General features: G+C 40.0%; 1 protein-coding gene across 1 annotated transcript in view; it reads right to left on the bottom strand.

The window, feature by feature from the left end:
- Positions 1–12,579, bottom strand: part of LOC117138978 (frizzled) — an 88,431-nt gene extending 75,852 nt beyond the window's left edge. The window contains exon 1 of the mRNA XM_033301045.1: positions 11,214–12,579. Coding sequence (XP_033156936.1) covers positions 11,214–11,885 — 672 coding nt within the window. The 5' untranslated portion in view covers positions 11,886–12,579. The remainder of the gene's footprint in view (positions 1–11,213) is intronic.
- Positions 12,580–22,368: the final 9,789 nt, after the last annotated feature.

Below are 22,368 nucleotides of genomic sequence, written 5' to 3'. Positions count from 1 at the left end.
TGCCATGAGCTTTGTCTGCAAAACAGTAAAGAATAGACAAATATTTAGCACCAAACAGGAAAAATAGATATAAAAAAAAAAAATTCACAGTAAAATAATTTAGAGAGAACAGAAAAACTGCTGCAGGATATGAAAACTAAAAATAAAATCCAGACAAACTTGTTGGCTTGGCCTGAATATCTTTTTGTAAATTGTCCTGCGGCGATAAACTGAACAATAAAAAAAATTGATAAAATAAAAAACATTTCGGATAAATGAAAAAGAAAAACACAGGCGATTTGTTTCTTTTTCGTTTTGGTATGGCAATTATTGAGTTGCCTTAGAATTTGCAATTTGGCGAGAAGTTCAACATGTTGCACAGTCGCTGATTTGCTGTTGCAAGTTGCCAGTTGCCTGTTGCTTTTTTGGCTGCCGCCCCAAACTGCCCGCTGGCAATTTTCACAGTTTGTCGAGGGGCTGTGGAGAATGGTAAAAAGAAGAAAAACTGCAGCCGAAATCGCCTCTTTTCCTCTCCAGACATCAGTCAAATGTCCAACTGCAGCAACTGTGGGTGCATCTCTCACCTCCATTTTGCCCCTTTCCTGCTGGACTTGTTTGGTTGTTGTTTTTCCACCGTCTGGGCTTAGAAACTCTCGTCTATTGACAGTAGCCATAATTTGTTTGTCTAGCTAACGTGGCCAGGATGAGGTGAAGGGGTGGTCTTCGCTGAAGTCGAGTGGCAATTGCCGACTACGCTGATGGCTTAAATATTAGATGTGTGCAGTTTGCTTTTTTTCTGCATTTACTTGGCCCGTTTGGGCCACAAAAACTGTTGACAGTTATAAATGATGGGTCTGGCTTTCCGTGGGGCCAACGGCTCATAGGAAGTGGCTATCAGAGAAGTGGACTAGTGACTGCTAGCCAAGCCTTCAAGTGAGTACTTAAGTGTACCTAATCTGGATGTCAAGGAAAGCAGAACTGTACCGCGGAAGTATAAACCAGAAACATTCTGCTGCTAGCATATAATTTATTAAAATCACTTTAACTACAGTTGCAGGAAATCACATTATTATTTAATAATGGTAATTAAAAATAAAAACAAAAAAAGGTTTCAAAACAGTTTCTTAATTCAATTATCAGCGGAATTCGCAAATCGATAAAAGGTAACCAACTTCTGAAATGGCCTGATTACAACCATAAGCCATTATTTCTCAACAATAAAATAGTACGGGACCAAAATAAAAGCGCCTAAACACCTAAATCTAAGTGCCAGCCGAACCTAAAAAGCAATTTTCAACCATCAGGAGCTATTAAAGCGGCAATTTGCATTCATTTCACCTTCAAAGTGGATACCCATATTTTGAGCCATGCCATTATAACGGCACATAAATGTGCTAAATAACTGCTAGTGTTGTAATTCGATATCGCAAAAATAGAAATCATGGCATTTAACCCATATTAGCCGTGGCAAATTGATTTGGTGGCCATGCCGCCCCTAACCGCCCACTTCGGACACACCAAAAGCAGTAAGCGCGCTTATCGTTTATCGTTTTATCGCCGAGCAAATTTCCTTTCAAGATAAACTCACAGGCAGAGCAATGGCCATAAATTACGCACTAAAAGTTACACTTACGAGCCAATGCCCAAGATAAATGTGCTCAGATCGATCTATCGGCTCTGATAGCCATCGATTGAGTTTGAGTCCGAGTCGGGGGCTTTCACTCTGCAAATAATATAATCGAAGCGAGGCATATTGGTAATCGAGGCAAGGCTATCGCAACAATTTAATCGCCAACTTTAATTGTAAATCTTTGCGCACAAAAAGTGGCACACCATATAGACCACAGCTATTAATGGCTCGATTCGGGTTGGCTTGCTTTTGGCTCGGCATTATAATAATGCTCTGGTAATAGTTCGATGGCCATAGGCGTTATGCCGGCCAGCCATATAAGGTCCTCGGCTCCCTGACATGGCCAGCAATTTTCACTCGATGCATTGACAGGTGGGCAACATGCATAAGCCCAAGGAGCTGCCGTTGCATTTAGCCAGGTGGGGGAACCCAGGTGAGAGCAGGTGGGGTACACACACACACATATGGCCAAAGCTGACCACAAAAATATGTCCAGTCTGCAACGGATGTTGGAAAAAAATCAGCATTCTGCTTGATTGTTTGCTCACCTGCTATGCAAGCGAAAGGGAAGTGAGTAAATGTGTGCTAGATTGACTGAGCTAGGGTTCTAGAATATCGAGGGTTTTGAATAAGAAAGGCCTTTATTGCACACAGATGGTCAGTTCTATATACCCTAGTATATGTCAAAAATTAATTAAAATATATAAATGGGTAAAATTAAATATAAAAGTTAATATTAATATTATATATATTTAAAAATATATAAAAATGAATGAGCACATTACAATAATGTTGTACTTGCAAAAATCCTCAAATCCAGTTGAACTAAATATTATTTCGTTATTTAAAAACTATATTTCTTTTTAGTGGTGTACATATCTCACAAGACATCTGTCCTATGTGATATGTAACTGCCTTCAATCAAACAGCGCCAATATCGAATATTCCCACCTCACAACCTGAAGAACCAGTCAAAAGACCCTTAAAAGCTGTCATGCAGACTAGTTTCTTTTTATATCACACCGCACTTTAAGTATTTTTAAGCCCGAGATGGGACACTCAGCCCGATTTCCCAGATCCAGATACAGAGTCAGATGGATGCTGAGGCTGCAACTTCAACCAGTATCTGCAGGTGCTCTGATTGTGTTTGCTTGTCCGGTATGCGTGCTGCAGATGATCTGCAGGGGGACTCGGTCCCTGTGCCAATCTACCTCGAAGTGAATACAGAGATTTTAATTAAATTAAACTTTACTTTGAGACACGTGTCAGACGGACTGGCCGGCATCTCGTGCTATCGACATCTCCCGATGGGCTGGGCCGTACGATTTTTACGACAATTTTTTGTGTGCTGCTGCAATTTTGTGCTTGCTTGTGTTATTCAATTAAAGCTGGGACTCTGCTTCGCTTTTAATTGCATGAAAAATGATTTTTTTTTGCTATTCTCCTGCTTGGCCAGAGGAAGAGGCATCTAATTGATTGCCAGAGATTGAGTTTTTGAGGCCCGTGTGGATGTGAATATTTCAATTGGTTTGCCTTGCCAAACAACCAGTTTGAGATTGCAGTGAAAAAAATTAGTTTCGTATCAAACACCTTACACCTAGTAATATTAATTTAAAACAAAAATTTGTATATTTTCCATAAAAATATGTTAGTCCCCTTCATTTTCATAATAGAGTCATTCAAAATCCACACCAAGAACTTCCGCATTTTTCCTGACTTATCCACCTTATTTTCCCCTTAGTCCTGACCCATATAACCATTTATTCTCAACTTTCATTTCGGCACATAAATAACCTTTTCCACATTTCATGGGGCTCGCAAAACATTTGACTTATTCACCCACTCCCAAAAAAAAGCGAATCTTTCGTGTCTTGGGGTATTTTATCCGACAAAAACATGCACAAATGTGGATCCGTAGACCGTGCTCGTAAACCCAACACAATTTGGTCACGATTTAGACGACGCACACGCCAAAAATTCATCAACATGCAAAGCTCTATTTTCTCCTGCCACACAGCCAATCAACCAATTTGCCTGATAAGAAGCGTTTAGCTAAAAACATGCGCCAAATTACACCGAATTTCTCACTGTAATGTGAACAACGCCCCAGCTCCACAGCTCCGTATCCCGAAACCTTCGTTCTCCGGCAAAATGGGAACTAGTTTTTATGGCTCCGACATAAATCAAAAGAGACCTTCCCATGCCATTCGGAACAATCGAAGTTTTGTGACGCGTCACGCAAATCTCGATAGCAACGCACATACCCATGAAAATGGAGTCAAAAAAAAAAAGAAAACAATTTCCACTTGTCAAAAAAGGGAAATTTCATTTGACGTAATGTCAGGAAGCCGAGGGAGAGTGTGTAAGGAAAGCTGCAAATTATCTCCCAAACGCAATTTTGCTCTGACGTAAACATATATCCAGGCGTATTACAAATCATTGCTGGCCATGCGATTCGTCATAAGAGGGGAAATCAGGATGAATGCTCATCATCCTTCGCCTGTTCCCATTCCGATTCCCTCATTGTAATTAACGCGACAATCCAATTTGAGTCGCCAAATGTCGCATGATTGATCCGAACATCAGTCAGACATCAGATGTCCAATGGCCAAAAGCGTAGCTGGCCAGCATTTGGCCGTTTTCGTTGGGCCAACTTGACTCTTGGCTTTTAGTTGAACAGCACGCAGTTGTATAATTATCTTTAGCAGCGTGGTTGTGCCCATCATTACCAAGGTTATCTATCTTTACTCTTAACAGTTGGAAATCTTGACCCTTGATCTATACCTAAAGGTTCCTACAATAAAACCTAGATTACATAAAATACCGCATTTTTGTATTAGTTTTGATTATATACCAACCCACGCCTACGACCACATGGCTTTGTCTTCTCGAGGGTCTTAACTGATTGCTCCACATATGCACGCTCCACAAGTCCGAGATGATTTACAGTTATGACAATTTTAAGTTGGTTCATTAGTGGCACACACAGATACATAACTTCAAATGGCTGTGTGCGTGCCTGAATGTCTGTGTTATGATTGAAGATGATTACAGATGCCTTGTTATGGCTGCTGAAGACCCCGTTTCCCCCGCAGAAAACCCCGATCGTTATCCATTTGTAGTTGTCCCCGGTCTTCAGCTGCTCATCTGGATCTCCACACACAGTTCCGTGGTGTGTCTGCACTTTAATTAATAGCCACTGTCAGCATTTTTGAGTAAAGCATCCGCCAAGAGCCCCCGCACTGGCCCACAGATTTGAGTTGCATTTAAGTAGCTGCATTATGGCCATAACTACAGAGCTAAATTATATCTAACTAATGGCTGTTTGCGTAGTTTTCCAACATACTGCCATGCGAGTTTTTGGGGGCGGGAGCGGGTTTAACGTTAATTGAATGATTTTTGCTTGCTTGAGATTCCAGAATCGTTTTACTTTTTTCTTCCTACATGTCTGCAGTATGTTGCACAGAACTTTCTCTATTTGGATGTGGCAAGTTTTTCACAGAGGAGTGTTACCCAACTTAGAAAAAGTGGAGAATTTCAAATGATTATCGTTAATCGCGTGTTGAAGTGGGGGTTTTGATAAGTGCGCCACGTAGGCTGGGATATTTATTTCTTAATTGATATTGATCTATAGACGCTGTTCTTACATCATATCAAATCATATCAATCATATGTTTTTAAAAGAAATTGTATGCAATAAAAAGTAAAAGACTACCATCGAAACTTAAATTCGGAAACTTGATTAGTTTCAATAATTTGCTTTAATGCACTTGGTTTCGTTAGACGATCCAACTATCACAGATCTTAATTGTTTACTGCGGTTTTTTAATTTATACTTCCTGTTCCAAAGCCATTCCCATTTTATTGGCTCGTTTTATGAGTGTGTTTTGGCCATTGCGCAAAGGATTACAGCAGAACATTATCTTTATATCTTGAAACACGGCAATCCTTTCTAATGAATCCCTCTTTGATCATCCGATGCACCGTAAATATTTAACAACTTTGTTTTCTTCTCATTGCCATATATACTATATACGATATATGCCTTAAATATAGGTACGATTCAACCTACATGCAAACAGGACGGGTTTGTGTGACTGCTCCTCCTTTCCTCACTCAGTTGGAGCATAAAATTTATGATTTGCCTTTTCGGTTTGCCCGGTTTATTTTTTGTCCCCAACAAACTCGTTTTCAGCCTTTCCATCTGTGGACTTTGAGCGCCTGCGTGGCTTCCTTTTTTTTGCTCATTTCAGTTGAGTTTTTAATTAAGTCTTGTGTCGGGTATGCGAGGTGTTAACTGACTTCCAACAAACGAAGCCAATTTGTAGCTCCAAGGAGTTCCATTTCCAATCTAAAAATATTGAGGTTTATTGGCCTCTGCGAAAGGGTCCACTTAGTATGTCAGTCAGCCATCTTTGGCGGGACCCAAATATTTCAGTTTATTTGCAAAGAAGTTATGGCTCCTTCGGTTTTACTTTTGTTTGCCCATTGTCTGGGCCCAAACAGACAATGGGCATTATAAATTCATCAGACAGACTGGCTTACATACGGCGGGCCCCAGTCCTGCATAATGTATCTGGATCTGAATCTGGGGGTATCTGAAGTATCTGTAAGATGCCTTTTGCCATCGCAAAATGGCGCAGCGCTTCACAGAACAATGCAAAACAGCAAAACAGACAGCAAACAACAGAAGACGAAAAAAAAAACTCCCTCTGAGGTTGACATTTGTGTTCGTTCTCCTTTTGTTTTTAATTGTGTCAAATTTTGTATGGCCTGAAGAGGGTGGACTTTTCGCAAAGTGGAGCACTGCGGTGCACATAGGTGCAAATGAAAGCCACTTCATTGAAAGGATCCTGTGGCAAGAGCCAAACAAAAAGATGTGAATGGCACCGATGTAGGTTCGCATTGAGGGGCTTTTGTGGGGGCTTAGTTCAGCACACGGGGCGTTAGTTCTCTGATTAAAAGGGACAAACAATATGGGCGAATATGTGTTTCAGTTTCATGCTCTAGTTCATCCGACAAAAGCGAAAATCGCTCTAAGGGAAACAGAAAAGTTTTGCGAAAATTAAAAAGCAAATACAAGTTTTTTCGGAAGAAACATTGTATACATATTTACATATAGATATTGTGCCTAACTAGGATTTTCTTTGGAATGACGTTATGAAGAGATATAAAAACGTATACACCAAACGAATTTCAACTAACTCACATTATTTTGAAACATGTACCAATTTTCATTTCTTGTTTTACTTTAAAATAAGCCAGAAATAAAAACTGAACATTTCGTTGCCAGATCCAAGATACTTTTTGTGCTGCATTCAAATTGCAGCGAACACAAAATAGCCAACTGCACAACGTTTAGATTTAGTAAACGCCAAATAGAAACAAAAAAGTGCATTTTGGGAGCCGTTAGAGGTGACAACTGAATTGTGAATTGCATTTTTGGGGTGCGGTTAGCCAGAGTTATTAAGGCAAATGGTAAATGGATTGTGCCGGCCGCCAAATGGACTGTCATTAAACGGCTAGCAGTAATTAAATATTTAAACATGTTTACTGGGCCGCTGTCAGCCGAAAGTCAAAGCGAAGCATTAGCATATTGTTAGCAGTTCCAAATCAAATTCAATGGATGGAGCTTGAAAATATATGTATATATATCAAATCAAAATCAACTTCTGTGGGCGGCTCAAAAGTTGTGTCATAAAAATCGGAGCACGGGGACTGTTGTCAATCTGCGATTTGTAACTTCAGCTCGAAAGCGTTTTCTGTGTGGGTCTGAAGTCTCAAGTGTACGAATGAATGAAAATATTTGTAGTTTCTTGGTAAATATTTTATTTTTGAGCTTTTACTTTCGTTATTGGTTGTCACAGGGCTAACTGGTTTTCGCCTTGTCATCGCATACAGTTACAATGTCCTGCAGAACATTGGCTTGCGTTAGACAAAGCGATTTTGTTGTCCTTATCGCTTTGGACCAGGCCAGCTAACAAAAGATGTGGCGGGCAGAAGAGCGTGTGGGTATAAATTGCTTGCCGATTCTATGGTCATTTTTATGGATTTACAGGGACACGCTAGCTTTCCTGCCGCCCACTTCCTGTATCATTGTTTGTCTGTGCTTAAGTAGCCGGAAGTAGATTTTCCCTTTCCCCATCAAATTAATTGAGTTGAAAACGCTTTTGTTGCAACATCTCCACGCATCGTTGGGGGGAAACGAGATACGTGTTAAAATAAATAAATAATCGTCATCGGCTTAACATTTATTGGTTATAAATTGAACAGCTCAAGCGTGAAATATATAGTGGATTATAGTTTTAATGGAGAAAACCGACATGGCAAAAACAACAAAAGCCTCTTCCATAGTTTGGTACATATATTAAGGCCCCAATTAAGGGATAAATTGCACAGATAGCAGAAGGAAACACAAGAAGGTTGGGTGGAAAACCCAATGAGAGATTATCCCACGGCTTAACGGTGAATTGTTGCTGATGAGCTGCTGGTAATGATGTCGATAACTGCCGGAGTATAAAAGTGGATGGACAATAAAAATAAGTCGAGTAGTTTAGGCATTTCGTTAAGGTTTTTTTTAAGAAAAAGGTTCTGTTTTTTTATGCAAGTTTGTTTTGTATTGATTTTGAATGTAAAACTTAAATAAGACTGGACGCAAATATACTAAGATCAACAAAAAAGTAATCGATTGATCCCTTCAGAAATCGTATTCTATAGTATTGTATTATAACAAATATTCTGATGTAACATACATATAGCGATGAAGTCTGTACTGATCCTTTAGATTTTTGTTCATTCTGTCAATTGTTTTGAAATTACTATTCAGCTCAGCTGTTTGAGTGTCTATATTTTCCCAACGAAAAATCGTTCATGTCTTCAATATCCTACTGAGCTTCCCATTTACTTCCGGCCATCATTATCCCTTTTCCGTGTCGAATTCCACCGAAACGTATGCCATTAGATGACGTCAAAACCTTTTCAGAGCAAACAGATTACCGTGGGGCAATGTCCGATTGATGGCTACATGTGTAGGCAACCAGACGAACGCCACCCACCGCCCGCTTTGATCCAGAATGCCCGTGCCCCGATTGCAAACACCGCCTAACCCATGGCAGCCGAAAATAAATTAATCAAAGAGCGCGAAAGGACAACAGTTTAGTTTGCGGAAAGGCGGGAAGGATTTCAGTTTGGTTGTTTAGGAAATCGTAAATCCATTAAAAGCCTCATTTAGAACGCTTTCGACGCATTTAGAGGGGTGAAGTGAAAGAGAATCAGACCGATTTGGGGATTATTTGTAGGCCCTAAATTGATTCATCCGGAGCGGAGACTCGCCCCCGACCAGGACTTTTAATTGTGAACGAATCCGTAATTGATTGTGCCCTCTTATGACTGCTGGCTTTCCACTCAGTTTCCTTTCAGAAGGAAAACAGATTTTCCTACCACGCACCACAGCCTTTGCATAATGGATTCGGGGCAAGAAAAGGCCAAGAAAAAGGACTGTGAAATGCGGCAAAAGGGTTGAGTTGTGTCATGCCCTACGGGTTTTCGCCTATGATTATTTCAGCACAGACTGAGGGAATTTTCAACTAATTCCATTCGGCATTTCTCACTCTATTTCATCCGGCTGTGTTTTGCCCTTTGGTTTGGGTAATTGATTTGCGAAATTACATATTTTGTATGCCAGATTTTTGTTGGCACGAATTTCAACGAGAGTGACTGGTTAATTTAGTCAAAAAGGTCTGGCTGACAAGCCAATCGGGAAATATCAAAGAGGAAAATTGAAAAATTAGCCTAGATGAATGGAATTAATATTTAATATACTCTGCTGACTTTAGGGAACACGTTAGGAGTTGCCTTTGGGTTAAATCGTTCAAAGGTGTTGGGCAATAATGTTATTTTAGGCATTCGAGATGAAATAGCTAATCGACAATTTAATGGTCTAATCTGTAGTGCAAAACAAATATTATTGTGTTTTCATAGCTCGGTTTCAAAGGATTACTTTTAGTAACAGTCTCTTTTAATATAAATCAATATTTCTCTGGGTACAAATATAATTCTTTGTCCATTAATCATAAAGATTAAAATTGTGATTTCGACTAATTTCTTATCTGGAAATAATGCCTTTTAACTTTAACTCGCACCTGTGGAGCCGTTGTGAAACGCTTGTAAATACCACTAGTTTCTAACATGGCTATTATATGTTTATATGGTCGGATCATTATCTATCCAATAAGCATTAATTCACGCTCTCACACGGCGCCATTATCATTAGCAGACAAAGAGACCTATCTAGCTCATAAAGCACGGCAAACAGGGCCAAAACACACAGAGATACAGATACTGATTCATTTGCAGATACTCTTACAGACAATCGTGATGTGGGCCAAATGCAATCCAGGCAAACAAGCTGCTAAATTTCGCACGCAGCTCTCAAAAGGCATTTAAGCACGGGGTCTGGGGACTCCGGCTAAACCAAAGATGCTGACAGCCATGATGATATGGGGATGGAAAGAAGGCAGCAAGGCCAAGAGGAACTGATGACACACAGCCAAGGAAAAACGAGACCAATCAAGAAAAAGCGAGTGAGACGAAAGAAGAAAAAACAACGAGGAATCGCAATGCTAAAGTAGCTAAGAGATACACATGTATCCGCCAGATATCCAGACACTGAGGGAAGTGTGAATTATCCTGCCTCGAAGTATTTAATGCGCTTTACTTATGGCAGCCGGCAACAACAGAATGACGGCTAAAAATAGCAAAAGATAAACACATTGGAAACACATACATATACGATGATCATCACTCATCCAAAACCAACAGAAAATAAATCGTGGAAAATCAGTCTGCTGAGGGGCTTAATAACCCGAAAAAAAGCTGCTAAGGAAAACGGGTGGAAAATTAATTAAAGAACGTGAAAATGCAACAGGCTGACCCTCAGTTCAAGTTATTAAACATTCTATGGTTCATGTTACATTTTTTTTCTTTTTTTCGGGAATACTTTTAAGCAGGCATTACAAATTACACAACTCCAAAAAGAACTGGTTTACCTTTCCTCAACCGAAGCCAAAAAAAAAACGATCTACCTGCCGCTGTTAACCATCTTTTGTGAGGTGCGGGCAGGTAGAATGCGGGCTCGTCGGTCTTCTCTCCTTCTTCTCGTTATTCCTGGCCTGCCAAGGACCTCCTGCTGTTTTCCCTGGTGGTTGGAAATTGTTTTCTCGGCGCAACAGGATATGCATTTTTCCCCTACTTCTACGCTGCTCTACAAATTGAGTCTGGAGTTCAAATGAAGACATAAAAAAATCATTGACCTACATGGGGCCAACAAAAATGTGGCATATTAGGTTCCACAAATAAACGAAATACTCACTAAAAGGTTTGGGGTACATAAAGCATACATTTAGTACATTTTAGCATAAGCATGCTAAAAACATTCGTGTGTAACTTCGTTTTTAGTTTTGTCATGGTCAAAAGTTTGTGCTCCCCGACGGATAATTATCGAACTTTTTTTTAACTTTTGTCATGATCATAACATATTTAATCATAATACTAAATGCATAAATTCGGGTCTTTTTAGTGATTTTATTTTTATTAAAGAACTTACCTTTCCGCCAACTTTTAGTTCGTAGCCCATGCCCAGCGGCGTTTTCAGTTGCACGGGGCACACGAATCCGATGTTTCGGTGCGGACTTTCTACGCCCGTCTGGTGTTTACGGGTGGTGACCTTAGCCACACTCCTTGTGGGCGTGGCCGCCGTGGAGGCCGAGGATGTGGTATTCTCCGCCACGCACAAATCCTCGCCTCCGTGGATGGGAAACTTGGAGCACTCCAGATTTTCCGGCCAGTTGAAGTTGTAGGTTTTCATCAACTTTTCACATACCCGCGCCGATTCGCACAGAGATCGACAGGGCGGAATGGGTCGCTCCAAAATTGTGCAGACCGGAACGTACAGGGAACAGAGGAACAACTGGAGGTCATCGCTGCAGCCGATCTTCACGAGCGGAGCAAACTGATGGACCTCCAGACCCGCCTCCTCCTGCTTGGTATGGCCAATAAGATTCGGCATAATGGTCATGTTATAGGGTATGTTCTTGCAGATCGATATGGTGATGGGTTCGCAGCGATTGTGATGAGGCAGTCCATCCAGTTCGGTCCCAGAACTGGCCATTAGTCCCCCGCCGCTGCGATAGTACGGACTCGCATCGAGGGGGCTTTGATCGTAGCGCTGGACCCCCTGTATCAGGGTGGGTAAAATAAACAGGATCTGACGCCACATTTTGGAATTTTTCGATATCGCTGTCAAAGAACTTTTGGGGCTTTTTCTCGATCTCTTTAAACACTTTAAAACACACACATGTTGCTCATCTACTTGCACTCACTTATACACCATTGAAAATTTATTTGATTTATTTTTCCTGTTTAAAAACTTCACTCCCACGAAACACTTAACACCTTTTAAACATTTGCCGGCGGCAAATATTTAGTTTGGCCTTATAAGCAAATAATAAATATTTCTCTCTATTCTCTTATTTGCGTTTGCTTTTGCTCTTTATTTTTGTTTTAGGCTTTCATTTTGTTTAACCGTTTGAATTCGACTTTCCTATTTGTTGTTGCCAAAATATTATTGTGTCAAAATTTAATTTTTGGTGGTCTTTAGGACTTATTGGCGTTGGCTTTTATCTAGCAAAGTACCGGGCTTTACTTTTCTAGCAGCCACATTTTTATCTTGCTGTTTACACATAAATACCGTTAGCTGTATTTCATATATGCCTCCCCCGCTTTTTGAATTTCTTTATTTCTTTCACTTTTTCGAAAACCGGGCAAAAAATAACCGAACAAACGGAGTCGAATTCCACTTCCCTCGAACGGGACTTACGTTAAAACACGAAAACGGAGCCGGAGTTCGAGTCGAAATCAATCCGCGAGCACATCCGCATGGCAGGGCATACGCTGACAAACTGAGGAACTAAAAACATGGGGCTCTTTCCAAGCCGCTCTCTCGCAGTCTCGTTCTCCTGCTCACACGCTGAATATGCGCTCTTTCACTCGAATGGTGTGAGAGGAGGTTTTATTCAGCCATACGCTTTGTAGTATAGCACTGGGGGCGACCTTGAATTTGACACTCTCGATGGGAGAGCCAGAGAGCCGGAGAGAGCGAAGTGACAGGGCTGTTATGCGTTTTGTTTGGATGCTGTCCCGCTCGCACTCGGTCTCCTCTTAACTTCTTGGCCTCCTGTTGATTAGCAGACAGGAAAAAGAAAGCATCAACAAACAACTAAATAAGGGACCATTTAATTAATTAGAATTCAAGATGATTATGCAATCGACAGGGCTAATAGGAAATTAGGGCCGGAAGCTGTGCCCAATTCTAGGTGTTGCTCTCGGCCAATGGAAATTTGAACATCGATATTCACTTTGTAAATACTTAGTTATTTCTAGATTTTTATTTAAATAATAATTTAAATAACCATTTTTTCGATATTATAAATTAAGAACAATCTGAAGCATATAAGATGATTAATAGAAATAACTGGAATCATTTTGCCAAAAAAGTCCTTGGTGAAATGGGATATATACAAAAATGAAATGAGTAAATCGAATGGCAAAAAGTTACATTCCATGTCAGCTAAATATTTTTCAGTTTCTTTTGCTTGGGTCACCGTACCTTCTTATCTTTTTATATCAATCCATCGATGTCCGTTACACTTCCCACTGTTCTTTGGTAATCTTCAGCTGTTGCAAGTGCCGTTATAAGACATTAGCCCTCTACTGGAATAGACCTATAATAATTACTCTTCTCCGGCAAATACATATTTGCACGCGTTAATTTCCTTGATTTCTGCGACAATTTTTATCGCCGACCATTTCTCTGCGCACTTGCATTTACCATTTATCTTTATCTTTAGTTTTTGCTGTTGTTTGTTTACTTGCTCGCTTTTTCCCGGCAGTTAATTAAGTCATTAACTTGCGTTTAATCTGAGCTTTAGCATGAGTGAAGAGAACTTATCGCGGGAATTTGTCTAATGACCCCGTGGTGGGTTCGTCAAGAGGGGGTGTGGGGGGTTCGGCATCTGCTGCCAGTCAATAAACTTGTTATATTGACAATAATGATGACATTAGAGGAGTCTTGCAGACTTTTGTCTTTGTCACCTGTAGAACCCTTTTCTCCGATCAGGCTTTCTCTGTCTCTGTCGCTCTCTACTTAACATATCTCTTTCAGCACATAACTGGCTCTCCCGCACTCTCTTTTGCGTTAAACAAGTGTTACCGGTTTAGCCGGCAAAGTTCATTTTATGCTTTGCTCTTTTTATCCGCTCTCTTCTTGGCTCCTTCTCTCCCAGCTCTGCCCCACCGCCATCTCCTCCTATTCTACGCTTCTACACTTCGTCGGCTTGTTTAATAAAAAGCGCCAAAGTTGCGCCGCATAAAAAGGCTCTTTTTCTCGGTCTCCCCCTTGATATCACTAGATACACTTAACAAAAAATGGATTAAAGTACAATTTTTAGAAAAATTAGCAGTGCATTTTTTAAATCACTTATTTACAATAATAATAAATACATACATAAATATAATTTATAATTTATGGTAATAAATACTTCCGGAAAGGAGCTTGGAAAATGTTAAAGGCTACTTAGGTGCTAAACTAACTATTTTAAAATGTCTGTTATAATTTTTGAATCAATTTATTACATTATGGTAATATTTATGAGTAAATTTTCAATACGATATGTGGTTAAATATCACATATTTCCGACTGTTTATGGCTTTTTAATTGATTTGTATTAGATATTGATATTAATTTTTTCCAGTGCATGTATGTCTTGTCTTCTGGGTCTCCATTGTTGTTGTTCAGTCGGTTTCCGTTTGCCGCTTGTTGTTGGTATTGCTGCTGTTTTGCAGTTGCCGCTCATTTTATGTTTACAAGTGAACGAACTTTGACGTTTTGCTCTGTGCCTCTCTTTCTCTGTCCGTCTGTGCTCCTCTTCCGCTCCCACTCCTTTGTTGGAAAGTGATTCTGTTGTTGTTGTCATTCTGTCGTGTCTGTTTTTGGAATATGTAATTTAATGTAATTAAAATGGAATAAAGGGTAAAAATAGCACCCCGAATGCAGATGAACTTCATTAGATAAGCGAAAGGAAAATTGAATTAGCGACTTCTATCTCACCTATTTTCATTTATGCTGTTTAGGGAATAATTGTTTTTAATGGCAGCTAATAAGGGTTTTAGGAAGCATGCTATTTATGGAAATTAGAACTTAGAATAAGCCTTTAATAAATTGTTTACTTCCTTTTTATTCTACCATAAGCTTTGTAGTGAAAAATTCTTACATATATCTTGTGCTTTAAATTCAAATAAAAATAAAATAAAATGCAAATAAATTATTAAAAAAAATTAGGCGCTTGCAAAACACTTTGAATTTACAAGAACATAAGAATCCATATTTTTCTGAGTGCAGATATTTAACGTTTTACGTTTTGTTGTGGCTAATTTGGCATTACGATAGCGTTTTCTTCGCTGATTTCGCCCTCCAATTAGACTGATTAGAGTGGCTCTTGTTACCCCTTCTTACGTAACCTCTCAAGCCTGTGATTATGGAGACTTCAGAGCGAAAAGAAAAAGGGTAACCCAACTCATTTGTAGCCAACAAAATACAAGGGATAAACAAATCAATCTGCACAAGTTCAGTCATGTTTCGCATGGAAAGCCAAAAAATAAACAACCCCACGGACGCACATGTGGGCTAATGCAAAAGGGACTTGGCCCTAAGCCATAAAAAGGGTTTTCAGTTACTTACATAGAAAAATACAAGTATTTACTTTTCGTTTGACCCTCTTAGAACCGCAGCCCCTTCGAGTTGAGTGGGCGTCTCGAGTCACATTAGTGGAAACCACACAAAGGTCACGTGACAGTCAAAAACTTTGTCCAAGAGTCACACACAGAAACTCAAGGAAAATGTCAACTTCTAGCATAGACCCCGCAAATTGTGCTGGAAAGTATCTAGGTACAATTTTCCATTAGCAATAGTACCTATTAAAAAAAAACCATAGCGGGCATTTTAGATGCGCCAATAAGTATGCAAGCCTTATTCAAACAATTATCCTTTCAATAAAAATTATAAATTTATCCGGTTTGGCGACCTCCTTGCCTAAGTTTAAATAGAAATATTTTTCCTCCACTTTGACATCTTCTTCGATTTGTACCTAGTACTGCTTTCTTTAGACAGTATAATACCCATCACTGACCTCCAACAACCCCAACCTACTTCTTCATCCCCTTTGGGAGCTCACTTTCCCTCTAATTAGATGTAAAAGCTCTCGGAAAAGCCCCTCAAGGGTATCTCTTGATTAAAAGTTTACAAGTATTTGGTTTGGTTTTTGGACTCGGATTTTCACAGATCATTTGTTGCCATTTGGGCAATCACAACGCCTGCAGCGAAATTCTGCAACTCCCCCATTTTTCCTCCTTTTTTTTTCCAATGACCAACCCGGCTGTTCTCATAAATAAAACATTTATTTACTTAAAAACAGCCGACGGCGGAAAGCTCAATTAAATTTTTTGAAAAATTGCCAGCGTATCCAGGCCTGGAAAAAGGGCCAGGGTGGCGGTAAACACGAGTTCGCGTTTTCCAACTGGACGTTGGTCAAGCATCGTTTGCAGCAATCAATCAAAATGAGAAACGGAATCTCATTAAGTTCGCCGGTCGCGTTCAATGCCCCACCAACTGTTGAATGACATGGTTGGATTTCTAGGCGCTCGGCAGGTCTCGCAAAGAGTTAAAGGATCATATTAAATTATTTTAAAAATTGGATAGCCAAGGCAGTTGTGCTGGAAATACCCTTAATGGAACATACTCACACACCTTCATAGAAGATTGCGTGAAATTCCTAGGAAATGCATGAAATTAAGTATCTCCTGCGAAATTCCCAAGGAAATCACTTTAAACGCCACCCCAAACTACCAATAAACACTTCCTGCCACATTTGATTTGCCTGGCATGAATTATAGCGCAATTCTTATGGACAGTTGCCCACCTCCAAGCCTCAGATGGCCCAGAAGTAGATTTCATAGCTCAACCAACTTTATGACCTCTCCGACCGCGCGCATAATTAATTGCACACCCCGCCCGCCGACCGACGCCCACTTCCCGCCGTCGCCCCCCGGGGCTAAAGGTCACGAATACCGGAGTTGGCTGTGGTTCTATTTGGTTAAGGCTGCCCCTTGACTGCCTCGTTGGCTTGGGGTCGGGGTTTGGCTTTTGGGCTGCGGAAATTTGCAATTCGCTGGGCGCAGGCAATGCAATATCGCCCGTTTTCCCGTTCTCCCCCCAGGGGGAAAATCTGGCAAACCAGCATACGCTGCGTATGCGTGATAAATGGGCCCCGGTGTAGGCGGAGCGATTGATGCACTCAAAGGAAAGGATTCAAGGTACTGAAGGTTCTACTGTTTGTAGAACATATGTATGTACTGTTATATAGATTTTTTGATGTTTTATTTGAAGAATTTAAGGGCCTAAGAGATTTGGTGATAATGAATATAAGTCTCTGTTGCTCGAGCTTTGTTGTTGTAGTGTTAGTAGTTCGACCATACATATATTATTAAATTCTAGTCCAGTACTTGAAGTCATGAACTCCATTCTCAAAAATAGTTTACTTTTCATATGTTAATACAACCTCTTCGGTAACTAAATAATTAATAATAGAATTTATTTGATTGTAGAGAGAAAGAGCTGCGGAAATGTGTGTGCCGTCGCCACCTACGCGTGCTCCTCTTCACCAACGAAGAACCGACAGACAGGGGCGGTGGGGAAAGTTGAGGAAAGAGGGGGCTTGGTTCTGGCCCAGGGCGTTATTTATGCGATTTGGCTTACGACTTTTGCCGACATTTCGTGGGGAAGAACGTAGAGAGGCGAACGGGCTAGTTGCGGCCAAGATTTGATCAACTTTTGCTGTGGGAGTCAAAGATTTTTCGCTTGTTGTTCGTCGGCGCATTTTCAACTTTGAACTGCATTTGATTTACATGCAATGCAAGCCCATCCTCGATGATTTGGAGAGGGTGGCAACTACATGGAAACAGAGGTACCAAAGGGGCCATATGACAGGCAAAATGGAGTGGAGTTCAGGCGGAGTTGGAAGCTGTGCAAAGTTGTCGACAAGCTGGTTAATTGGGCGTTACAAACTTTTTGGCTGGTTGGGCTCTGATGTTCGGTCTGGTTAGATTTACAATGGCTTCAGCGTTTCAATAGACTTCGAATTGTATGTACATCGTTATTCTTCTTAATAAACTACATTGTTTTTGGTTATAGATTTAAAAATTGGGTAACTAATGTTTCTTGACTGCATAACTTAGTAAATTATGAAATTCTTTTAAAACATGTTCCCAAACTGACAAAAAATCAGTTCATACACAAATATTGTTTAAAAAAAATCCATTTCCCTATCTAGCAAAGTGTTAGCGCTCCTCAGGGACAGTAAAATACTTTCCCTATTTAGATACACTCTGAGCAAATTTGATTAGCATTCCCTTGACCAATTAACACAACTGACCCAAGTTGATTCTTTAACCGGACCCGAAAAACCCAAATGCCTAACCCGAAACCTGAGCTGAGCCACTTCAATTAGATTAAATTCATTTGCTTCGTAAACAAAACCTGCCCTTAGTTTTCCCCTCGGATTTTTTATGGCCCTCTGTTGAGAATTTGCCACACGACTAATTTATGGCCGAAAGAGATTTCGTTGTTGTGATGCATTTGCCACCTCGAAATAGGGGCAAAGCCACATCTGATGGCAGCAAAAAAATAAAAAAGGTGAAAAATAAAAGGTAACATTGTAAAACGGAAGCCATGCCGCCAACCCTTCATATGAAAGTGTAACTTGAGCCTCCAGCAAGTTGCAACAAATTAAATATGGCGGCGGCAACATATCGTCTGGAAAAATGGCAGACCAAAACACAAACTAGCAACAGAGGCAGGCAAAAAAGCCAGGAACTTTTGCCAAAGGGTCAGGACGTGTGCTGACTGCGAAATTAACGCCACCTGATGGCCGAAACGTGTGGAAAGAGTCAAACAAAGGGGTCGGACCTTGGCCAAGGGTTGCGTTGCGCATACGCCACGTGGCCCATTAAAACATCAAAACAGCTACTCGAGATATGCGGTGGGGTACTTCCCGAAAATTCGAGGCACAGGCTGCTCCTAAGCGGAAGCAGTCATCCTCATGAAGAGCGAAAACAGTTGAGGTTAAATGAAATTTCAGACAAATAAATACTCTTCATTGAAAATGCTGAAAATTCCATCTAATTATTGGTAGTTTAATAATGGATTATGATATTAGGAAAACCTATAAAAATAAATTCTGGCTTATAAAATTGTTTTGATTGATTCTCATAACAGAATTCGGTTCTAAATTTGTTATGTTGGGTCTTTAAACCATTAAACTCACCAATTCCATCTGCCAAAATTAGCAATACAAATATTAAAACCTTATTCAAATTAATAAATCAAAATATTTTCGTATATGTATGAACGCTCTGCAGCCCCCATTAATTATAAAATAATAACCATAAATTGTAGGCATACCAAAGTCACCCCTAAATCATGCAAAAAATTCCTATGCTAAAGAAGTTTACCTTTTTTTCGGCTAGGCAGGACAAGTCCTTTGGATATTCCCGAAGGACTCTGAAGGTCCCAGCACTGGTTAGGGCATAATCATAACAAGCTCAAATACTTTTGGGGTAGCCCTGCAACACGAGACGCGTTTTGGGTTCGTTTCGCTTTTCCCGTCTGGCTTTGGCGTCTGGCAACTTTCGCCAAGGGGCTGCAGCGGGTTAGGGGTGCAAAAAAATTGAGGTGAGTTAAGGAGGCGATGCAAAGCAGCCGCAGACACACGCACACAAGCATAAACACACTTCCGCTTCCGCCGGAAAGTTTCCTTATGTGTATGCGGCGAAATACCTAAACATAATCGAGGGGTGAAATACCGTGCAAGAGGGGGAGGAAAGTGTAAATGCGACAGGGGAGGATGTGATGTTCCGGCATTTTCCACCTACAGAGAAAAATATAGCCTGGACTTTCAAAATTACTTGAATTTAAACATGGATATTGATGCCTGACTTTCCTTTAAGTTCTTGCTTATCTACTTAAAAATTAAACTAATACCTATAATTTTTACAATTGTATCCTTGACTTAATTATACTCACTAATTTTTAAAATTTTAACACAGAATACTATCATTAAAGTTTTCATATAAAAGAACCAAAAAACATTTAATGTTAAGAAAAAATATTGATTTCTGTTTAAATTTGCCTTGCGTGAGCTTTAGCTCGGAAACTCAGAAAAGGGGGCGGTTGCGCGAGGCGGGGGCGTGGCCAGGCTATCTAGGAATTTGTTGCGTAATTAAAAGCGCAACAGGGAGATTGTGGCGTCAGCCGCGGGTGACGTACATACACACATATATATATATATAGGATAGGTAGCCATAACATTTGGAGCAGAAAATTAAATAAATTTGCATGTCAAATGCGCATTAAGAGCAGCGCGGGAAAAGGAATTTTCCCCACGTCGCCGATTTTCCCACCTTTTTCCTTTCTTTTTCACCCATTGTATTTGTTGTACCTTTTCCTGATTGTGACAACGGGCAAAAAAGGATTTGCCACAGGACGAGACATGCAATCCAAAAAAGACAGAGAAATGCCAACGAGAGGAGTGAAAACAAAGGAATATGCAAACGAGAGATACCCCATCCCACAATACGGACCCACCGAAAACCGCCCACCAATCTCTGGAGGAAAAACAACAAACAAATGTCAACAGAGACTCAGATGAAAAAATTGTACAATTTTTTGTTGTGCGAAATTAAATTAAAATGTTAAGTCAGGAGGGATGGAGACAAGGGGTCTGCAATTTTGTTGCTAATGATTTTGGCTTGTTTGGGGATTTTCAGTTTTCGCCAACAGCAAACAGTCAACGAGAAACCAAACCAAAATAAAGCTGAAAAATACAAAATTCTAAGGAAATGTTAAGCCGGCTGGGGAAATGTATTCCCTAGTCTTTCCGCCCACTGCAAAACCACATTCAACGTAAACAATGCAATTTTCCCTCAACCAAATTAGTTATTTGCTGGAGGGAGAAAGCGTAAGGAAATGGCTACAAAACTATTGAATTTGTCCAAAAGTGAGCATTAATTGGCCACGATAAACTTTGCGGAAACAGTCGAAAAGAAAAACGGATTACAAAGTTTATTATTGAGATGATAATAGATCCGAAACTTGTAATAAACTTAAACAATCGTTTACACATTTCCAAATTTAATGCCTAAGTCTGTTTATTAACTACTACATACCTACTAAAGTCAAGCAAAAAAAGTCAAAATATATCTTCAACTATTTAAAAACCGCTCTCATTTCATAGTAAATTTAAATTAATTTCCGTTTGCACCACCAAAATGATTCGTCATTATCCAAATCCATAATCTGAATTGATTGCCATTTCACGATTGATATTTTTCCACCGTAATAAGTAGGTGAGCTCAACTATTAACCAACCATAATTCAGTCATTGAAAATGAATTACATTTAATTGCATACATAAATATTCACTATTGGCCCCCAATTGACTTGTCGAAATAAAAACAATATCAGGAGGAGGCATTGCAAATACCGTGAATAAACAATATTAAATAATAAACAAAGCTGCAAAAAGAAGCGCACATGACAAATAAAATAACGAAATACATATGTTAATACGCAGCCCATCAATCAATCCAATCCAATTCCAACTCAAAGGAAAACGAGGAGAGTGCAAATATCTGTGAGCGAAAAAATATGCAAAGTATTTTTATATGGAAGGTATTTTTATATTTTGCAAACATTATAAATCAATAAACGGTAGCATAAAAACTCAATGGCGGGCACCATAAAATTGTTCAGGATATTCAGCAATATGCAAAAAGGAGTGCCTGCGATAAAAATTGTAAACAAATTTTGATGGAGGGCGAAAAAGTGAATCAAAGCTCGAGTTTAAACAAATATTTATGTGCCAGAAAATTGAGTTTTTCCCTTGGTACAAAATAACTACTTGACACTCGCCCCCTTTCGGCTGCTTGAGGGACAATAAAAAGCCCATTCCACATTGAGCCATTGACATGGTCGTGTGTCTGTTGCCATGTTGCATTGATAGACTCCAACGTTGTCATGTTCTGGTGGCCCAATTTAATGTGCCATCAATTTTTACCCTCTCAGCCGACTTCCCTTGCCCACTGTCTGATGCCTATCACATCATGGACCCCGAGCTGGCTGTAAAAAAAAGGAGACAGCCCAGGAGATGGCTGCTCCTTACAATGCTCCGAGGATCCCTTCCCTCCGTGTCGCCTAAAATGCCATCAGCAAAATTGGAAAAATTCCCCCACATATGTATGTAATATATATATATATATAAACAGGCTGAGAATACGACAACTTCGATTGCGACTGCGATTCTTGGCTATAACTAGCAATGTCATCTCGTTCCCCCGCAACGATCTAATATTGAAGGACTGAGCCTGAGACTGAAAATGGGTAGCCAAATGCCTGGCAGTTTGAATCGAGGATATTGAGGCCTTATCTCCGTCTATATTGGCGAATAAAACTGTGTGCGTGCTAGTCAGGTTAGATGGAAATGCCTCGGGCACAATTGTTGATGAGCCTAATAAAGAGCAGACCAAGGTGATGCGTATTGGATAATGTATATGCTAGTCAACCTAGCTGAGCTCACAATATCTTTTTGTAT

Source organism: Drosophila mauritiana, chromosome 3L, assembly GCF_004382145.1.
Source record: "Drosophila mauritiana strain mau12 chromosome 3L, ASM438214v1, whole genome shotgun sequence".
In the NCBI taxonomy this organism is placed as follows: Eukaryota; Metazoa; Arthropoda; class Insecta; order Diptera; family Drosophilidae; genus Drosophila; species Drosophila mauritiana.
The sequence above is the reverse complement of the archived record's forward strand: the minus strand, read 5'-3'. Positions and strand labels throughout refer to the sequence as shown.